This window comes from Dicentrarchus labrax, unplaced genomic scaffold (assembly GCF_905237075.1).
Source record: "Dicentrarchus labrax unplaced genomic scaffold, dlabrax2021, whole genome shotgun sequence".
Lineage (NCBI taxonomy): Eukaryota > Metazoa > Chordata > Actinopteri > Moronidae > Dicentrarchus > Dicentrarchus labrax.
In genome coordinates this window covers 19,011,410-19,024,962 of record NW_026136710.1, presented here as the reverse complement: position 1 = coordinate 19,024,962, position 13,553 = coordinate 19,011,410, and the positions used below count along the sequence as shown (strand labels likewise).

General features: G+C 39.7%; 1 protein-coding gene across 4 annotated transcripts in view; it reads left to right on the top strand.

The window, feature by feature from the left end:
* tsc1b (TSC complex subunit 1b) overlaps positions 1 to 13,553 on the top strand; it is a 29,404-nt gene continuing 15,851 nt past the window's right edge. The window contains exons 1-9 of one of the 4 annotated variants that reach the window (XM_051412725.1): positions 1 to 337; positions 7,371 to 7,585; positions 7,857 to 7,960; positions 8,625 to 8,777; positions 10,030 to 10,204; positions 10,617 to 10,771; positions 10,876 to 10,949; positions 11,081 to 11,259; positions 12,800 to 12,918. In XM_051412725.1, coding sequence (XP_051268685.1) covers positions 7,477 to 7,585; positions 7,857 to 7,960; positions 8,625 to 8,777; positions 10,030 to 10,204; positions 10,617 to 10,771; positions 10,876 to 10,949; positions 11,081 to 11,259; positions 12,800 to 12,918 — 1,068 coding nt within the window. In that variant the 5' untranslated portion in view covers positions 1 to 337; positions 7,371 to 7,476. The remainder of the gene's footprint in view (positions 338 to 7,370; positions 7,586 to 7,856; positions 7,961 to 8,624; positions 8,778 to 10,029; positions 10,205 to 10,616; positions 10,772 to 10,875; positions 10,950 to 11,080; positions 11,260 to 12,799; positions 12,919 to 13,553) is intronic. The other 3 variants (XM_051412726.1, XM_051412727.1, XM_051412728.1) reach the window with 3 other exon arrangements.

Below are 13,553 nucleotides of genomic sequence, written 5' to 3'. Positions count from 1 at the left end.
TGCGCTCTTCACATATGGGTCACGCGAAACCGCATTACACACACTTCATCCTTCCACCAATGGGGAGATGGAAAAACAATCTTAGCTTTGCAGCAGAGCTACGAATTTGTCTGGCTACAGATGTAACTCCTGGGTCGGAGTTATTAGACGTAATTTAACCAACTAATTTTAAATGTTGTTTGGGTGAACTGGTTGTGGAAGTTGCGGTTGCGACTTGCGGGGCGCTAACTTGTGGGATTAGTTTGCATGCAGCCCGACAGCGGAGGCTGACTGCGGTGGGATGGGCTGTGAGGTGTTCAAGATGGCGGCGCCCTGTGGAGTGCAGCTACTCTAACAGGTAAACAGGTCCGATTATTTATATCTAATGTATTTTTCTTACAGCGAATCTCAACGCACATGACTTGTTTTACTAAACGTGAGCTGCTGGGCTTGTTTCTCTGCCGACTGAAGGCAGCTGACAGGCAAGATGAATCCCCGACCGAGTGTGGGTCGCTGCTCCCAGCTAACGTTAGCTCTCGGCGATTGGACTGACTTGTTTTTGGAAAGACCCGGTGATGGATTTAGTAGACGTTGATGTTTTAAACATTGCATGGTGGTTTTATCTGCGTTTCCTGTGGGGTCTGAAGAGGTTCTCGGCTTACACGAGAAAAGATGCCTTCATATTTGTATAATCGGATAAAGTAAACCCAACCCTGCCCATTGTTCTCTGCGAGTTGTTTACGACAGGCAGCAGCCAGTGGTCAGTCCACATACAGCAGCAGCCTGAGACCTCAGCCTGTCCGCCTCTGTACTGCTCTCATTATGCATGTCACAATAACAGATTATCATTATGGCCTCTCTGCTTTTATTTGCGTATTTGATTCCTCGTTATGCATCTCAGTAGAATATCTCTTGCAGCTTTCTGCATCATGCTTCCTTGCTTCTATCTTTCGGATGCAATCAAACTTGAATTCAACATCCCCCCCCCACCCCCCATCATATCAATCATTAATGTGCTGTTGTTCGCATGTGTTTGTTCACTTGTCACCCCTAAGGCTCTCTGCCACCATGGAGACAAGATTGGTCCTTTGGTCATTTGACCTACCTGACCCCTCTGTCACATTGTACTGGACTACCTGTCATATAGACCTATACATACATACATACATACATACATATATACCTATACATACATACATACATACATACATATATACCTATACATACATACATACATACATATATACCTATACATACATACATACATACATATATACCTATACATACATACATACATACATACATACATATATATATACCTATACATACATACATACATACATACATACATATATACCTATACATACATACATACATACATATATACCTATACATACATATATACCTATACATACATACATATATACCTATACATGCATACATACATACATACATATATACCTATACATACATACACATATATATATATATATATATATATATATATATATATATATATACATATATAACTATACATACATACACACACACACACACACACACACACACACACACACACACACACACACACACACACACAATATATATATATATATATATATATATATATATATATATATATATAAGGGCTTTAGCCAGGATATGAGAAATGCTCTGGTCATAAGTTCAATTCCCTGTGATAGACTGTCTGACCAAATATCCCAAATTAAAGTCTCTGAAATGTTTCAATTATTTTGAATGGTTCTATTAGATTTATTCATATATTTTCTGTACATTTAATTTCATTCAGTCAGCTTAAAAGCATTCTTATCTCTGGCACGATTAAAAATGGGGAAATACTGAAAAATGTCTTCTGTTGGTCTAAAAATAGTCAAATGTAACTATAGCAAGTATAAAAAAAGTGGAATTGAATTGAATTACCCACAATGTGTTATTATTCTTTTAAATTTAGAAGTAACACTTGCTTAAACCCCCAAAGTCCCAGGAAAAAAAGAAATACCAGCGACATGACCTCACTGTCCTCAGGGTACGGCCCTGCTAATACAAATGTCAGTGAGATAACAGATTTTTGGTACTATTATCAAGAACGCTTCTTTTTTTCCCCAGTACCTCAGTTTGATGAAAATAAACATGCTTTTCAACAAAACCCTTATTTCTTTTTACAAAATATGGGAAGCGTGTCAGTGCATCAGCATTTAGTGTCTAAAGACAAAGGCAGCCCTACAAGAACTACCAAAATAAGACGAAATCTAAAATAAGCTAAGAAATGCAACTGTAAGATATGAATTAATGAATAGTTTTATTTTTGCATGTGGCCATTTACACAACCAATCTCTCATGGGACTTTTCAGACACATGAATCGACAACAAGCCAAACAACCCTGTGAGTGAGAACACAACAGCAACTAACAGCACAATATGTTGATCTCATACACATATGAATACCCTACATATACTGTAATGTCCCAGTAAGTTAAATGAATACTGAATACAGACAGTCTCATGTAATATTAACATATTATACAAATTTAAACAAACAGTACAAACAAAACAAAATCTATATATATTTATGCAAAAAAAGGCCTCATTTAAGTAAGATTACTTGTCCTTTGCTCCTGTAATTTATTGTTTTATATTTGAGTTTTTATGAATATTAAAATGATATAGTAGTTTATTTAATGAATAAAGTAAAGGAAGTTAAAATTAGGTAGTTCTATCTGAATTAATTAAGTAACTTTTATCAGGTTGCTTTAAAGCCTTAATATATGTGCAGACTCATAACCCTGTTATTGCTGACAGAAAATGAATTGCCATAATTTACCATTTTGATGTATTTTGTGAAGTGAATATCTTTTGGGTTTTAGACTGTTGGTCAGGAAAAACAATCCATCTGAAGACGTCACATTGGGCTCTGGGCGCTTTGCTTTATTTCCTGACATTTTATACACTGAACAGTTCACATTAAAACCCTGTTCAGTCCAGTAAACCACTCTAATGTCCCCATTTCTTTTTATCTTCTGCAACATGCCCCTATCTGCTAACTGAACAGGACACTTGGGTTGTTGAAAACCATTCCCTCAAATGGACCGAGCCGGCTGTTTGTCTCTTTTATGACACTGCTTTAAAATATTCCCCCAGTAGAAAAGGAGGCTGTTGGTAACGGCGTGCACACAGCCAAATGTAATTTCCAGTGTGTGCATGGAAGTGCTCAGGGCGCATAAAGGTTCTTTGTGTCCTCCTGAGCGTTTCCAAGCTGCCTGAGATCACACTGAGGGTGGTTCGTGTTTGTGCCACTGACCTGTCCCTGCGAGACGCTCGCTCGGAGGGTGAAAAACAGCCACGTTTGAATCCGCTTTCCACACCCCAACTCCCAACCCCATGACCCAGCAGTTAATTGATAACAGGGAGACAGTTGCGCTGTGACTTCCTCTGTGAAACAACAAACAGGAGCACATATGAGCATTTGCTTTGATTCGTTTTGAACGAGAAAGGCTCCAGGAGATTAATGTTGTCTTGTTTCTTCTCAGAGGGCAGTTTTTCTATCCGACATATGACTTAAGTGGAAGTAAGATATAATTTGCTAGTTATTGATTCATTTCTTTTTGTCTCACTCTCCAAATTAGCTGCTGTTATCTTGGTTTTGGTAGCACGTGACTGTGTGTTGAAAGATTCAATATGCTGCACTAATGGAATCGTTTGTAGCCTATAAATGTATAAAAGAACAACCAATTTGCTCAAAGTCAGGGTTCTGATCATCTTCTAGCACGTTGAGTGTTTTGGCCTGTGTTGAAAGGAGATCTTAAGAACTGATTCATTACTCCTGTTAGGGAATAAGCTGCTCGGTGCAGACAACCTGACGATAATGAGCTGCCCTTCAGGATTATTTATTCCTGTTTTTCAGATGGAGATTTGCAAGGCTCCCCTGGCCTCCTGTACTTTGAATGGCTGACTCAGCATTCAGACTAAATGTATCATAGACAACATGAATAGATTAATAACCTGAAATGGTAAACACATTAGTCCACGGTGTGTTTTTTAAAGCACATGTCTGCTAGAGTTTAATACACTCTGATAGCAAACAGAGAGGATTGAAATTATTTATCTTTGGCTGGGTTTGATAAGGTGCACGTCATATATTTGGATCTTAATTATGTCTTGGAAGTTTGTTTAATCTGTTCTAAAACTGTTCACTGAGCCTTTCTTGATATGTGCTCATAAATACATAATTTATAATATTCTCGACTCGTGAACTAAACAGTAGGATTGGTACGGGGATAAATAAAATGTGTTCTATGCTGTGTGTTAGATATAGCAGTTATATCCCAGCTAGTTAAAGGAGCAGTGTGTACGATTTAGTGGCATCTAGCAGTGAGGTTGCAAGATTGCCGGCAGGTGATAATCCCTCGCCTCATCCTCTTCTTCCAAATGTGTTGGAGAACCTGCTAGGGCTATGTATTGGCAAGAGTCATTGCGATAAGTTGTGATACCATAAGAACGGTGGTGTTTACCTATCTAGCGGTTGCAGGTTTAAATATAAAAATCAATAGCATTTTTGAGAAGCGATACAATATCACAAAAAAATTGTTTTATATTTTGTTACACCCCTAGAACCTATGGTGGCCGCGAATCTTGCAAAACGCTCTTGTGTAGTCAGCAAATAACTGTAGTAAATACAGTATTTCAACTAGGGGTGGGCGATATGGGCAAAAAATAATATCTCGTTATTTTTGGGGATTTTGGCGATAACGATAATCAGTCGATATCCTTTAAAATGTGATTGGAATTGTCTGAGTTAGGGCTTGTGTCCACCAAACGCGTTATTAGCGCTGAGAGGCCAGTGGTGTTAAAAGTGGAACAGATTTCAACTTGAAGCGCTCTGAGCTCTGCGCTAAAAAAGTTATTTTCGAAACTAAACCATTTCCATGCCAGAGAGGTAGACCCACGTCTCGGCACTAAATCATCTGTAGTACCGGTAGCTTCAGGGACTGGAGGTGCTTGCATTTTCTCTCTACCATCACAACGCGCTGCTAAACTGTTGCAAGGAGGATGCTAGCGAGAGGTCATGTGATCATGTCATGTGATCACGTAGGCCCACTAGTCGTGTGACTGAATCCTGCCATGCTGTAGAGAGCGTCGCTGCACCGTTTATTAAGTGGATGTGAGGAGTCTTTTTAGCGAAGTAATTGAAATACTCGATAATGGAAATTTGCACATCGTCAAAACAACAATGACGATATTATCGCAAATGATATATATCGCCCACCTCTAGTTTCAACATGACTCATTGAGCTTATTTCATTCTAGCATATTAAAGGCAGCGACTTGAAACTAGCGATTGAGACCATAAACTCATTAAGAATCTGTTTACTGAGCTAATAAATCAAGTGAGAAGTTGGGTCATTTCTCCAAGAGACTGTATGGTTTTGGTGTGTTATGGCAGCCAATGGATCGGTCCCCTGCTGGCTATTACATAGAATGCAGGTTTAAGACACTTCTGCTTTACTAGCTTTACTTAACAGACCTGGAAGCTCTGTCCATTATATATACTGTCTGTAATGGTTGGCACATTTCTGTATATCTTGGCTTGTTAATGCCACCTTTTCAGTGGAACAGTGTGAAAGCTTTGGCAAGAATGTGTATCGAGTCACCTGCGCACGCGTGCTTGTGCTCCTTATGAGTGTGCACAAGACAAACAAAACGAGGAACCACTCACCTTAAAAACTTCTCCATAGTGCTAGTAGAGGTTAAAAACTCCACGTTAAAGCTTGAATTTGCCCAGGTTTAACCAAAAGTTAGGGGTTGCACAGCAAGCTGTAAACATTCAAATATCATCAACACCTTATAAAAATGATGGAGGTTATGTGTTAGCAAACATAACACATCCAGCAGATACACGGCAGCATTAAAATTTATTTGGAGGACTGTTTGTGCCCAGCCGGTGTAAGTCCAACATTAACTGTCCCCTTAGTGTTAGTCCGTTAGCTCCTGAGGGAAATATTTGGCTCTTTAGCAGGTAAATCCTGTGGTATGTTCACCAACTAGTCACCAACTTTTTCTAACTGCTGTTGGATGCTGGGCTTATTTTAAATGATTAATCATATAGGTATGTCCTTTCAATTAGTAAGCACACTAATCTTTGTTACGTGTGCCAGTTAACCCCATTACAGCACTCAGCTTGCAGTTATTGTTTTCAGTGGTATTTCAAAGTTATGTATTATTTCTTGAAAGGAGCTATAAACAATTTTTGTGAGTAGTCATGATCCTACGAAAAAAAAAATATTGTGACGTTTGAAGTGGCACACCATTCACTTTAATTACGATGGGCCTTCACATGCACAATGAGTTAAGTTAATTTTGCCATAGACAACGGCGTTACAAATTCACCCATTTCACAATGTTAACAAAATTCTCTTCTCAACTCACTGTACGCTACCTGCCCAGTAACGGCAGACACACACAGCCAGTGCTCTTTTATTCACTGACACCCTGTTCACACTCACACACTTTGACACATTAACACCTGGAAGTTGCCCAGTACATCCACAGTCTTATCGGCTGACCACTGAGCATCTCCACTAGAGCAGCCGGGGGTTAAGGGCTTGGCTCGAAGCAAATGTGGTAATTAAATTAACTGACTGACTGAAGCCTTTTTGGGAATTCATTTCACAGAATTTGCAAGTCTTTATAGCAAAACTAGGGTGTTACCACTATGATATTCACGATCTTAATCTACAAGCTACACCATATCTTTGGCGATTTGAAACACCACCACATCTGTAATGTTTTATCACCGGGGCCCCTTCCTCTCATATGGGATACTATGGAAAATTATTGTTCACAGTGTAGACCACTAACTTGAGTGGACTGGGGCTTGTTCTACATAGTCCTTATTAGCTGTATGTTGCCACAGTTTAAATCTACAGAGTTTAAATCTCAATTTTATGATTCAGCCGTTCTGTGAATCGTTTTAAAACAGAAAATCATAATCTGTAATGGATTTATTGCCCAGCTCTAATTACAATCATAAACTGCTGAAAATTAGGGACATCGTGTCTGTGACATTAGTCTTCTAATGCGATGACCTCATGGGAACTGTGGCCACATCCCTCTGAAATGACGACATCGAAAAGCCATTATATCACAAAGAAACTGAATTAATTTGATTATTTAGAGCCATTATTCTTTATGTCTGAGTACATTTGACGAAGAACCAGTTACCCCTTTTAAGGACATCTTTTCCATGTTAAAGAAATGCCCTTAACACAAACCCTGCTTCCCAGTACTGAGTTGGTATTGTCACGTGACCACTAATCCTAGATCAGAGCTCTAATTCTGGGAAATGTGTATGAATTGGTCTTGCTGCGATGTAGAGGTGCCTGGAGACTGTATTGGTGGGTGGCCCCAGGAGTCCTCCAGGCAGGCAGGGACGGACACCGTGAGAGAGACGCTGCCTCCACCCCCAGCATTGCCACCACCATGGCCAGGGAGCAGCCCAACGTGGGGGACCTCCTCCCACTCCTGGAGACCTCCGACCTCCACCAGCTAGAAGAGATCAGAGGCCTCATCAACGAGCAGCTCAGCACCGGTAGGGTCACTCCGCTTGTTTAACGTCAACATGGTTTATATATCTGTGTTCAGCTTTTTCTAGGGAGATTTAAGAAATTGTAACTTAACTGATACTTTTAGTGTTTTAGTGTCAAGATCACACCAGATGGCATTATTATTGTCCTTTTGTCTTATGAAACGTTCTTTTTTTAAGCATAGCTCCAACATTGGTGACATTTCCTAATTCAGTATGCCTTCTAATCCTTTTTTTCAAAAATTAATTCAAATGATCCTTCCTGTTTTCCTTGAAGAGCGAGGGTCCATGCTGCTGAACGGGCTGGTGGACTACTTTTTGGAAACAAACTCTGCCCAGGCCATGCATATCCTCTCCTCAGTCAGAGAGCCACACGATAAGGTGAGAAACCCTGCTCCGCAAGCTTAAACCCAGATTACTCCTGGTTTTAAAACAGAAAATCTTTGCACAACCATGAGAATGCGTAGTTAAAAGCAGGTATATGTGTCTCTACCCTGTTTCACATAGAAATAAACTTTGTCACAGATTGCCAGCAGTCAGTTAGCGAACTTGTTAGTTTGTGCTTGTCTTGGTGGCGGACGGGCCCCAAATGATTTATTTCAGCTGGTGATTTGTAGCCATCATTTGCTATTTGCTCCGCACTAGGGCTGCACAATTAATCGCAATATCCAAAACAGCATTATAATAAAGTATATAAATTCTGAAGAGATTCCCATGGCCTACAAATCTTGTTCCACAGTTTAAGAAAATATCAAATGACATCAGTTAAATATATGATGTAAAAATTATCTTTCACACACTAATTGCAAATCATATGTCAATTGCAGTATCTGTCAAAATTATCGGAATATGATGTTTTCACCATATCTTGCAGCCCTAATTGACACAACACACCATATCTATATATCCACTGTATATATAGATATGTAAAAAAAAAAAAAAAAAAAAAACAGAATTCTAAATAAAGTTTCCTTCCTAAGAGGAAAAACTCCAGCTCCCTCATAGTGTTAAACACAGAGCTAACCTCACTCTCCCTCCCTCACAGCACCTTCTGGACAAGATGAACGAGTGTATGACCAAACAGACCTGTCGGCTGCCCACCCTCACCCTGCTCGGCCATGTAATCCGCAAGCAGCCGTCCTGGATCCACAAGATTGCCCGATACCCTCTGCTGCTCTCGCTGCTCAAATGCCTAAAGGTAACTAACCAGTTATGGTTTGACTCAGTGAACAAAAAAATCTCCTTGTCAAGGCATTGAGAGTTTTGTGGAAAGTTCTCATTCAGCTGCTTTTAGAATTGATTCTCTCTGACTCTCTCTCCTCAAAAACATATTTTATAATGTGTTAATATCTTGCGAGGTTTTGGCATTACATCAAGCAGCAGGCAAGTAATTTAACAGCTACTTCAGTAAATCTTAGTTTGGATTTATTTAATCTGCACTGATCCTTGTAAAACTTGTGTAGAAGTAGTTTTTACACAAGATTTAATACCAGCCATCACTGAGAATGTGTTGTTGAACTGAAACAACCGATTCCTTGTAGGTTTTATGTGGTATGTTATTGATTAGCTTTGTCAGTCAGTGCTCCTTGGAGAAACACTGCATGTTTGTCTACTCAGACTGTTGCTGCTTAAATATTTGTTGATTGAACTCGATTAGATTAAGTTTTTAGCCACGCAAGCAGCGGGGCACTGGAGATGGCAAAGGTGGTCTGTCGGTCCACTGCTGTGGTCCCCTCAGGTGGAATTCTAACAACTGACTTTTCATCTAGCACCATCATCACCATCACTTTGGTTTATAACTAAATAAAAGACAATAAAGACATTACAATCAGCCTCAGCTGTACGGTGTGTGTGTGTGGTGATAATAAGCAGGTGTAGAATGTAACACACTACACTGAGATGGTGAAAATGGTACAAATTTTTCCAGCTAAACATTAGCATTTTAGCAGTGCCGATGTGAGTATGTTAGCTTTCTGATGTTAGCATTTAGCTCAAAGCACTGCTGTGCCTAAGTATGTCTCTGTAATTTTGTTATCCATAATATTACTATGTTGGTCTATTCTGCACACACAATATGTGTTGGGATCCCTGCTCTGTTGGTTTTCCTGATGTTTCTTCCTATATTTTTGGGGAGGTTATACTTATCTGAATTGAGGGTCTAAGGATAGAGGGTCTAAGGATAGAGGGTGCCACATTAGGAACATTTGTGATGTGTGATGTTGGGCTACATAAATAAAATGGACTTGACTTTTTGTTGCAGCCATATACAATTTCTTATTTCAACTTACTTTCAGTTCCACACACACCACAGATACTGGTTAAAGTAAATACGTGTTTTGTTAAAATGTTGCTCATCATAATGACATATTTAGAAACACCAAGAAAGGCATTATTATTAATCTCTGACTTTATACATTTTTTTCACTTTAAATATTTTTGTCTCGTGGCAGACGGATACCGACGTAGTGGTGCTGATAACTGGAGTCCTGGTGCTGATCACTCTGCTACCCATGATCCCTCAAGCTGGGAAACAACATCTGTGGGAGTACTTTGACATCTTTGGCCGTCTGGCATCTTGGAACCTTAAGAATCCTGGTAGGAGCTTCCTGTCAGGCCTCACAAAAAGTGTGTGCAACATGCATGTTTGTATATCTAGCAAAGCATTACCATTTGCCATTTAATGATATTCAAAAGAAAATATTCCTGTTTTATACTGTGAGAGATATTGCCCAACCCTTTAAAACAGCCTCCTTTTTTGGAAACCTAAATATTGTATTTACTGTGTTATTTAAATCTCATCTGTTAAAGAATCAACCGCTCATAGGCTTCTGATAGGATGCTTGCACTCGCTGCCATCTAGGCAGTTAACTGGAGCGCGAAAATCCAAATTTGGTCAAAGGGGAGGAAGTCTGGGTGGACAAATACAATTCAAAACAGTAATTCAGTTTGCCAGTTATCTCACTCTTTAAGTTGTATTTGTTAGTCTGGGGTTCAAGTTTGTGCTTGTTTCCCCTTTGATACTTTTTTACTCGTTCAGGGCATGTTTCCGAGGTTTACCTAATCCACCTGCACGCCAGCGTCTACTCACTCTTCCACCGCCTCTACGGCATGTACCCGTGCAACTTTGTGTCCTACCTGCGCTCCCATTACAGCATGAAGGAGAACATGGAAACTTTTGAGGAAGTAGTGAAGGTGAGGATACAGTCTCTGCTGCTGCTGTGCTTTGTTGCTCTTTGTTAGAGCTTTTGGAGGCAAATGATTACTAATATACATTTTGTGTTCAACCCCCCTTTCAGCCGATGCTTGAACACGTTCGTATTCACCCAGAACTGGTGACAGGAACCAAGGACCATGAGCTTGACCCCACCAGGTAGGTCCCATACCACCCTGCTTAGCAAAAAGAACAGTTCAGTGTTTAATCTACTAGTCTACTGCATCTCGTATTACTATTACTACTACTACTACTACTACTACTACTAATGGTGCTATGCTTTGCTATAGGTGGAAAAAGTATGAAATCCATGATATCGTCATCGAATGTGCCAAAGTGTCTCTAGACCCCAAGGAGGCGTCGTGTGAGGAGGGCTATGCCACCATGCCTGAGAACTTTTACCCCCAAGTCCACTTGCGACCACAAGACTGCACTTCCAGCCCCTACACAGACCTCCACAGCAGCTACGGTCAGAAAACACTCCATATGAAACTCAATAGAGTCTGAACAGTATAACCTTTTGTCGACAAATTAACTTGTTATTTCTCTCTTATGGACAATTACATGGTTTCTGTTTCTACTATATATTTAATATCTGTGTTAATCTAAAATTGGCTGATGATATTGGACATGTCCACGTATCAGTCAGGCTCTAAGATTCACACTGCCTTACAATTAATTAGTAATAACAAAGTTGTAGGTTGCTGTTTTTATCAGTCAACTCTTTCCTTAACACGATGCGCAACAGGAAAACAGCAGCAGTCATTAGACATGCAATGTTAAGACAGGAAGTCTCAATCAGCAGCAACATCAGTTTGCGGCCATAATCATTATACAGGATGGGCTTCTTTTATGATGTAGAATGTCACATACCATCAAAACTGAAAGCTCAGGTTTGGATAGAGTTAAAGTTATTAGTATGTAGGTTTTTTATATTTTCTGCTGGACTTTACACAGCTTGTCAATCAGTATCTGACATCTAGTGAGAGTTCTTACCTGTGAAAGTATACAGTAGGACTGGATAATATGTATTAAATCCTTAATATGGTATATGTAATATTTATATCAGAATATCAGTATCTTTAATGATTTACACATTTACACATTTTCTGGAAAATTAGAAACATTTTATGTATAATATAACCTGATGGCAATGCATGTTTATGGCTAATCCTGCAACCTAAATACCCACTGCAAAAATCCATTATACCCAAAAAGTAGTTCTGCATTGATTTTGACCTAAAACCCCCAGGGATATTATGTGTGCTGTTATCTGACTGTCCATGTTGAATGAATAAACCATTTGAGAGCATCTTTCTGTAAAAAGTGAATTTAGTGATAGTATGTTACACATTGCAAAGAAAAAAAAAATCATCCCTATAGTATTATTAACTGTAAGTGCTGGTTGTACACATTTATTGTGCCACTAAAAGTATATACTACAGTGGCCTATAAAGTATTAGTGGAAGCCAGATTGCGCTGGTAAAAGTTTTCATTCTCTTAAATTCGTTTGATGCTGCTTATCTCTTTTCATGTTTACTTTCTCAGAAAGGATCTGTTTTCATTTTACTTTGTATTTCAATCCCAGTCACTATGATTTATGGATGTTTTTTTTAAATTTTTTGTTTGACATCAGCACCTCTACTGACTTGTCAATAGACACAACAGAATTTGGCAAAGGAGTGATTAGGAATCAGGAATGAGTAATGCTGGATCAGGAATTTACTTGATTGACATAAAATGCTTATAATTGATTAATTGCTGCTTTTAGCCTCTCAAATGTAAATGTAATATGTTGGGGACAAAACAAGATATTTAAAAAAAATCTACAGTGTTATTACTTCTTATTTTCAGTGAGACACTTGTATTTGTGGTGTTACACTTTGTGCTTTCTAACCGGTTTAAAGGACAAACACCAAACTGTGGTGTCATAAAGAGCAGAAAAGAGTGCATGTTGTTAGGCGCATCCGTTTGAAGATTGATCAGACTGTATATCTTCTTGACAACAGGAAGCTCTTCTTCGACCCCATTCTCGACTCCACGGCAGCCGCTACCCCCGCCCCTGTCCTTGCCCCCCTTCTCAGGGACACAGCCCTCTTACCGCAGCCCACAGACCTCCAGACGGCAGGTAAGATCATCCATAACACGGTCAAAACCTGTCAAAGTCTTGGTTTAGGACTTGCGATTGGTCCGTAGCTGATCAGAGGGTAACACCAGAGCACTACATCGTTAAGTTTCTGTTTGTCATGCTAGCTGTTGTACACGCCGCCATGTTTACACTCGATATATCACCTGTCACATGCAGTGAGTTGATTGCTTTCTTCCAAAAATCACGCCCTCAATCAGAGCAGCATTTCTGAGTCGTCAGGCTGGCAGACAGTCGGGTCGAGCTTTAGGAATTACATCACATGCCCCCACCTCCTCACCCTGCCACCTCTGTGTAGACCCTCCCTAGAGCTGGTAGCCATGGAAATACCATCTCTCCCTTTCTATTATTGGGCCAGCCTCACGAGGGAGGGGTCTGGGTGTTTTTCTGCCCCCTGGGGTCTGTCTGAGGATTTGTCTCTTACATTACACTCCCTCTGACCCAGACAGACAAAAAATCAGAAAAACATGGGAGACAAATCCTTCTGCCTCTCTGAGGTGCATTCATTATTGTGAGATTTAAGATTTTTAGATTGTCAAGACATTACCTTGATCATTATAACAATCAGGGAATGTGTCTTTAACAACTTGAAGCAAAATTTACAATGTGCCACAAAC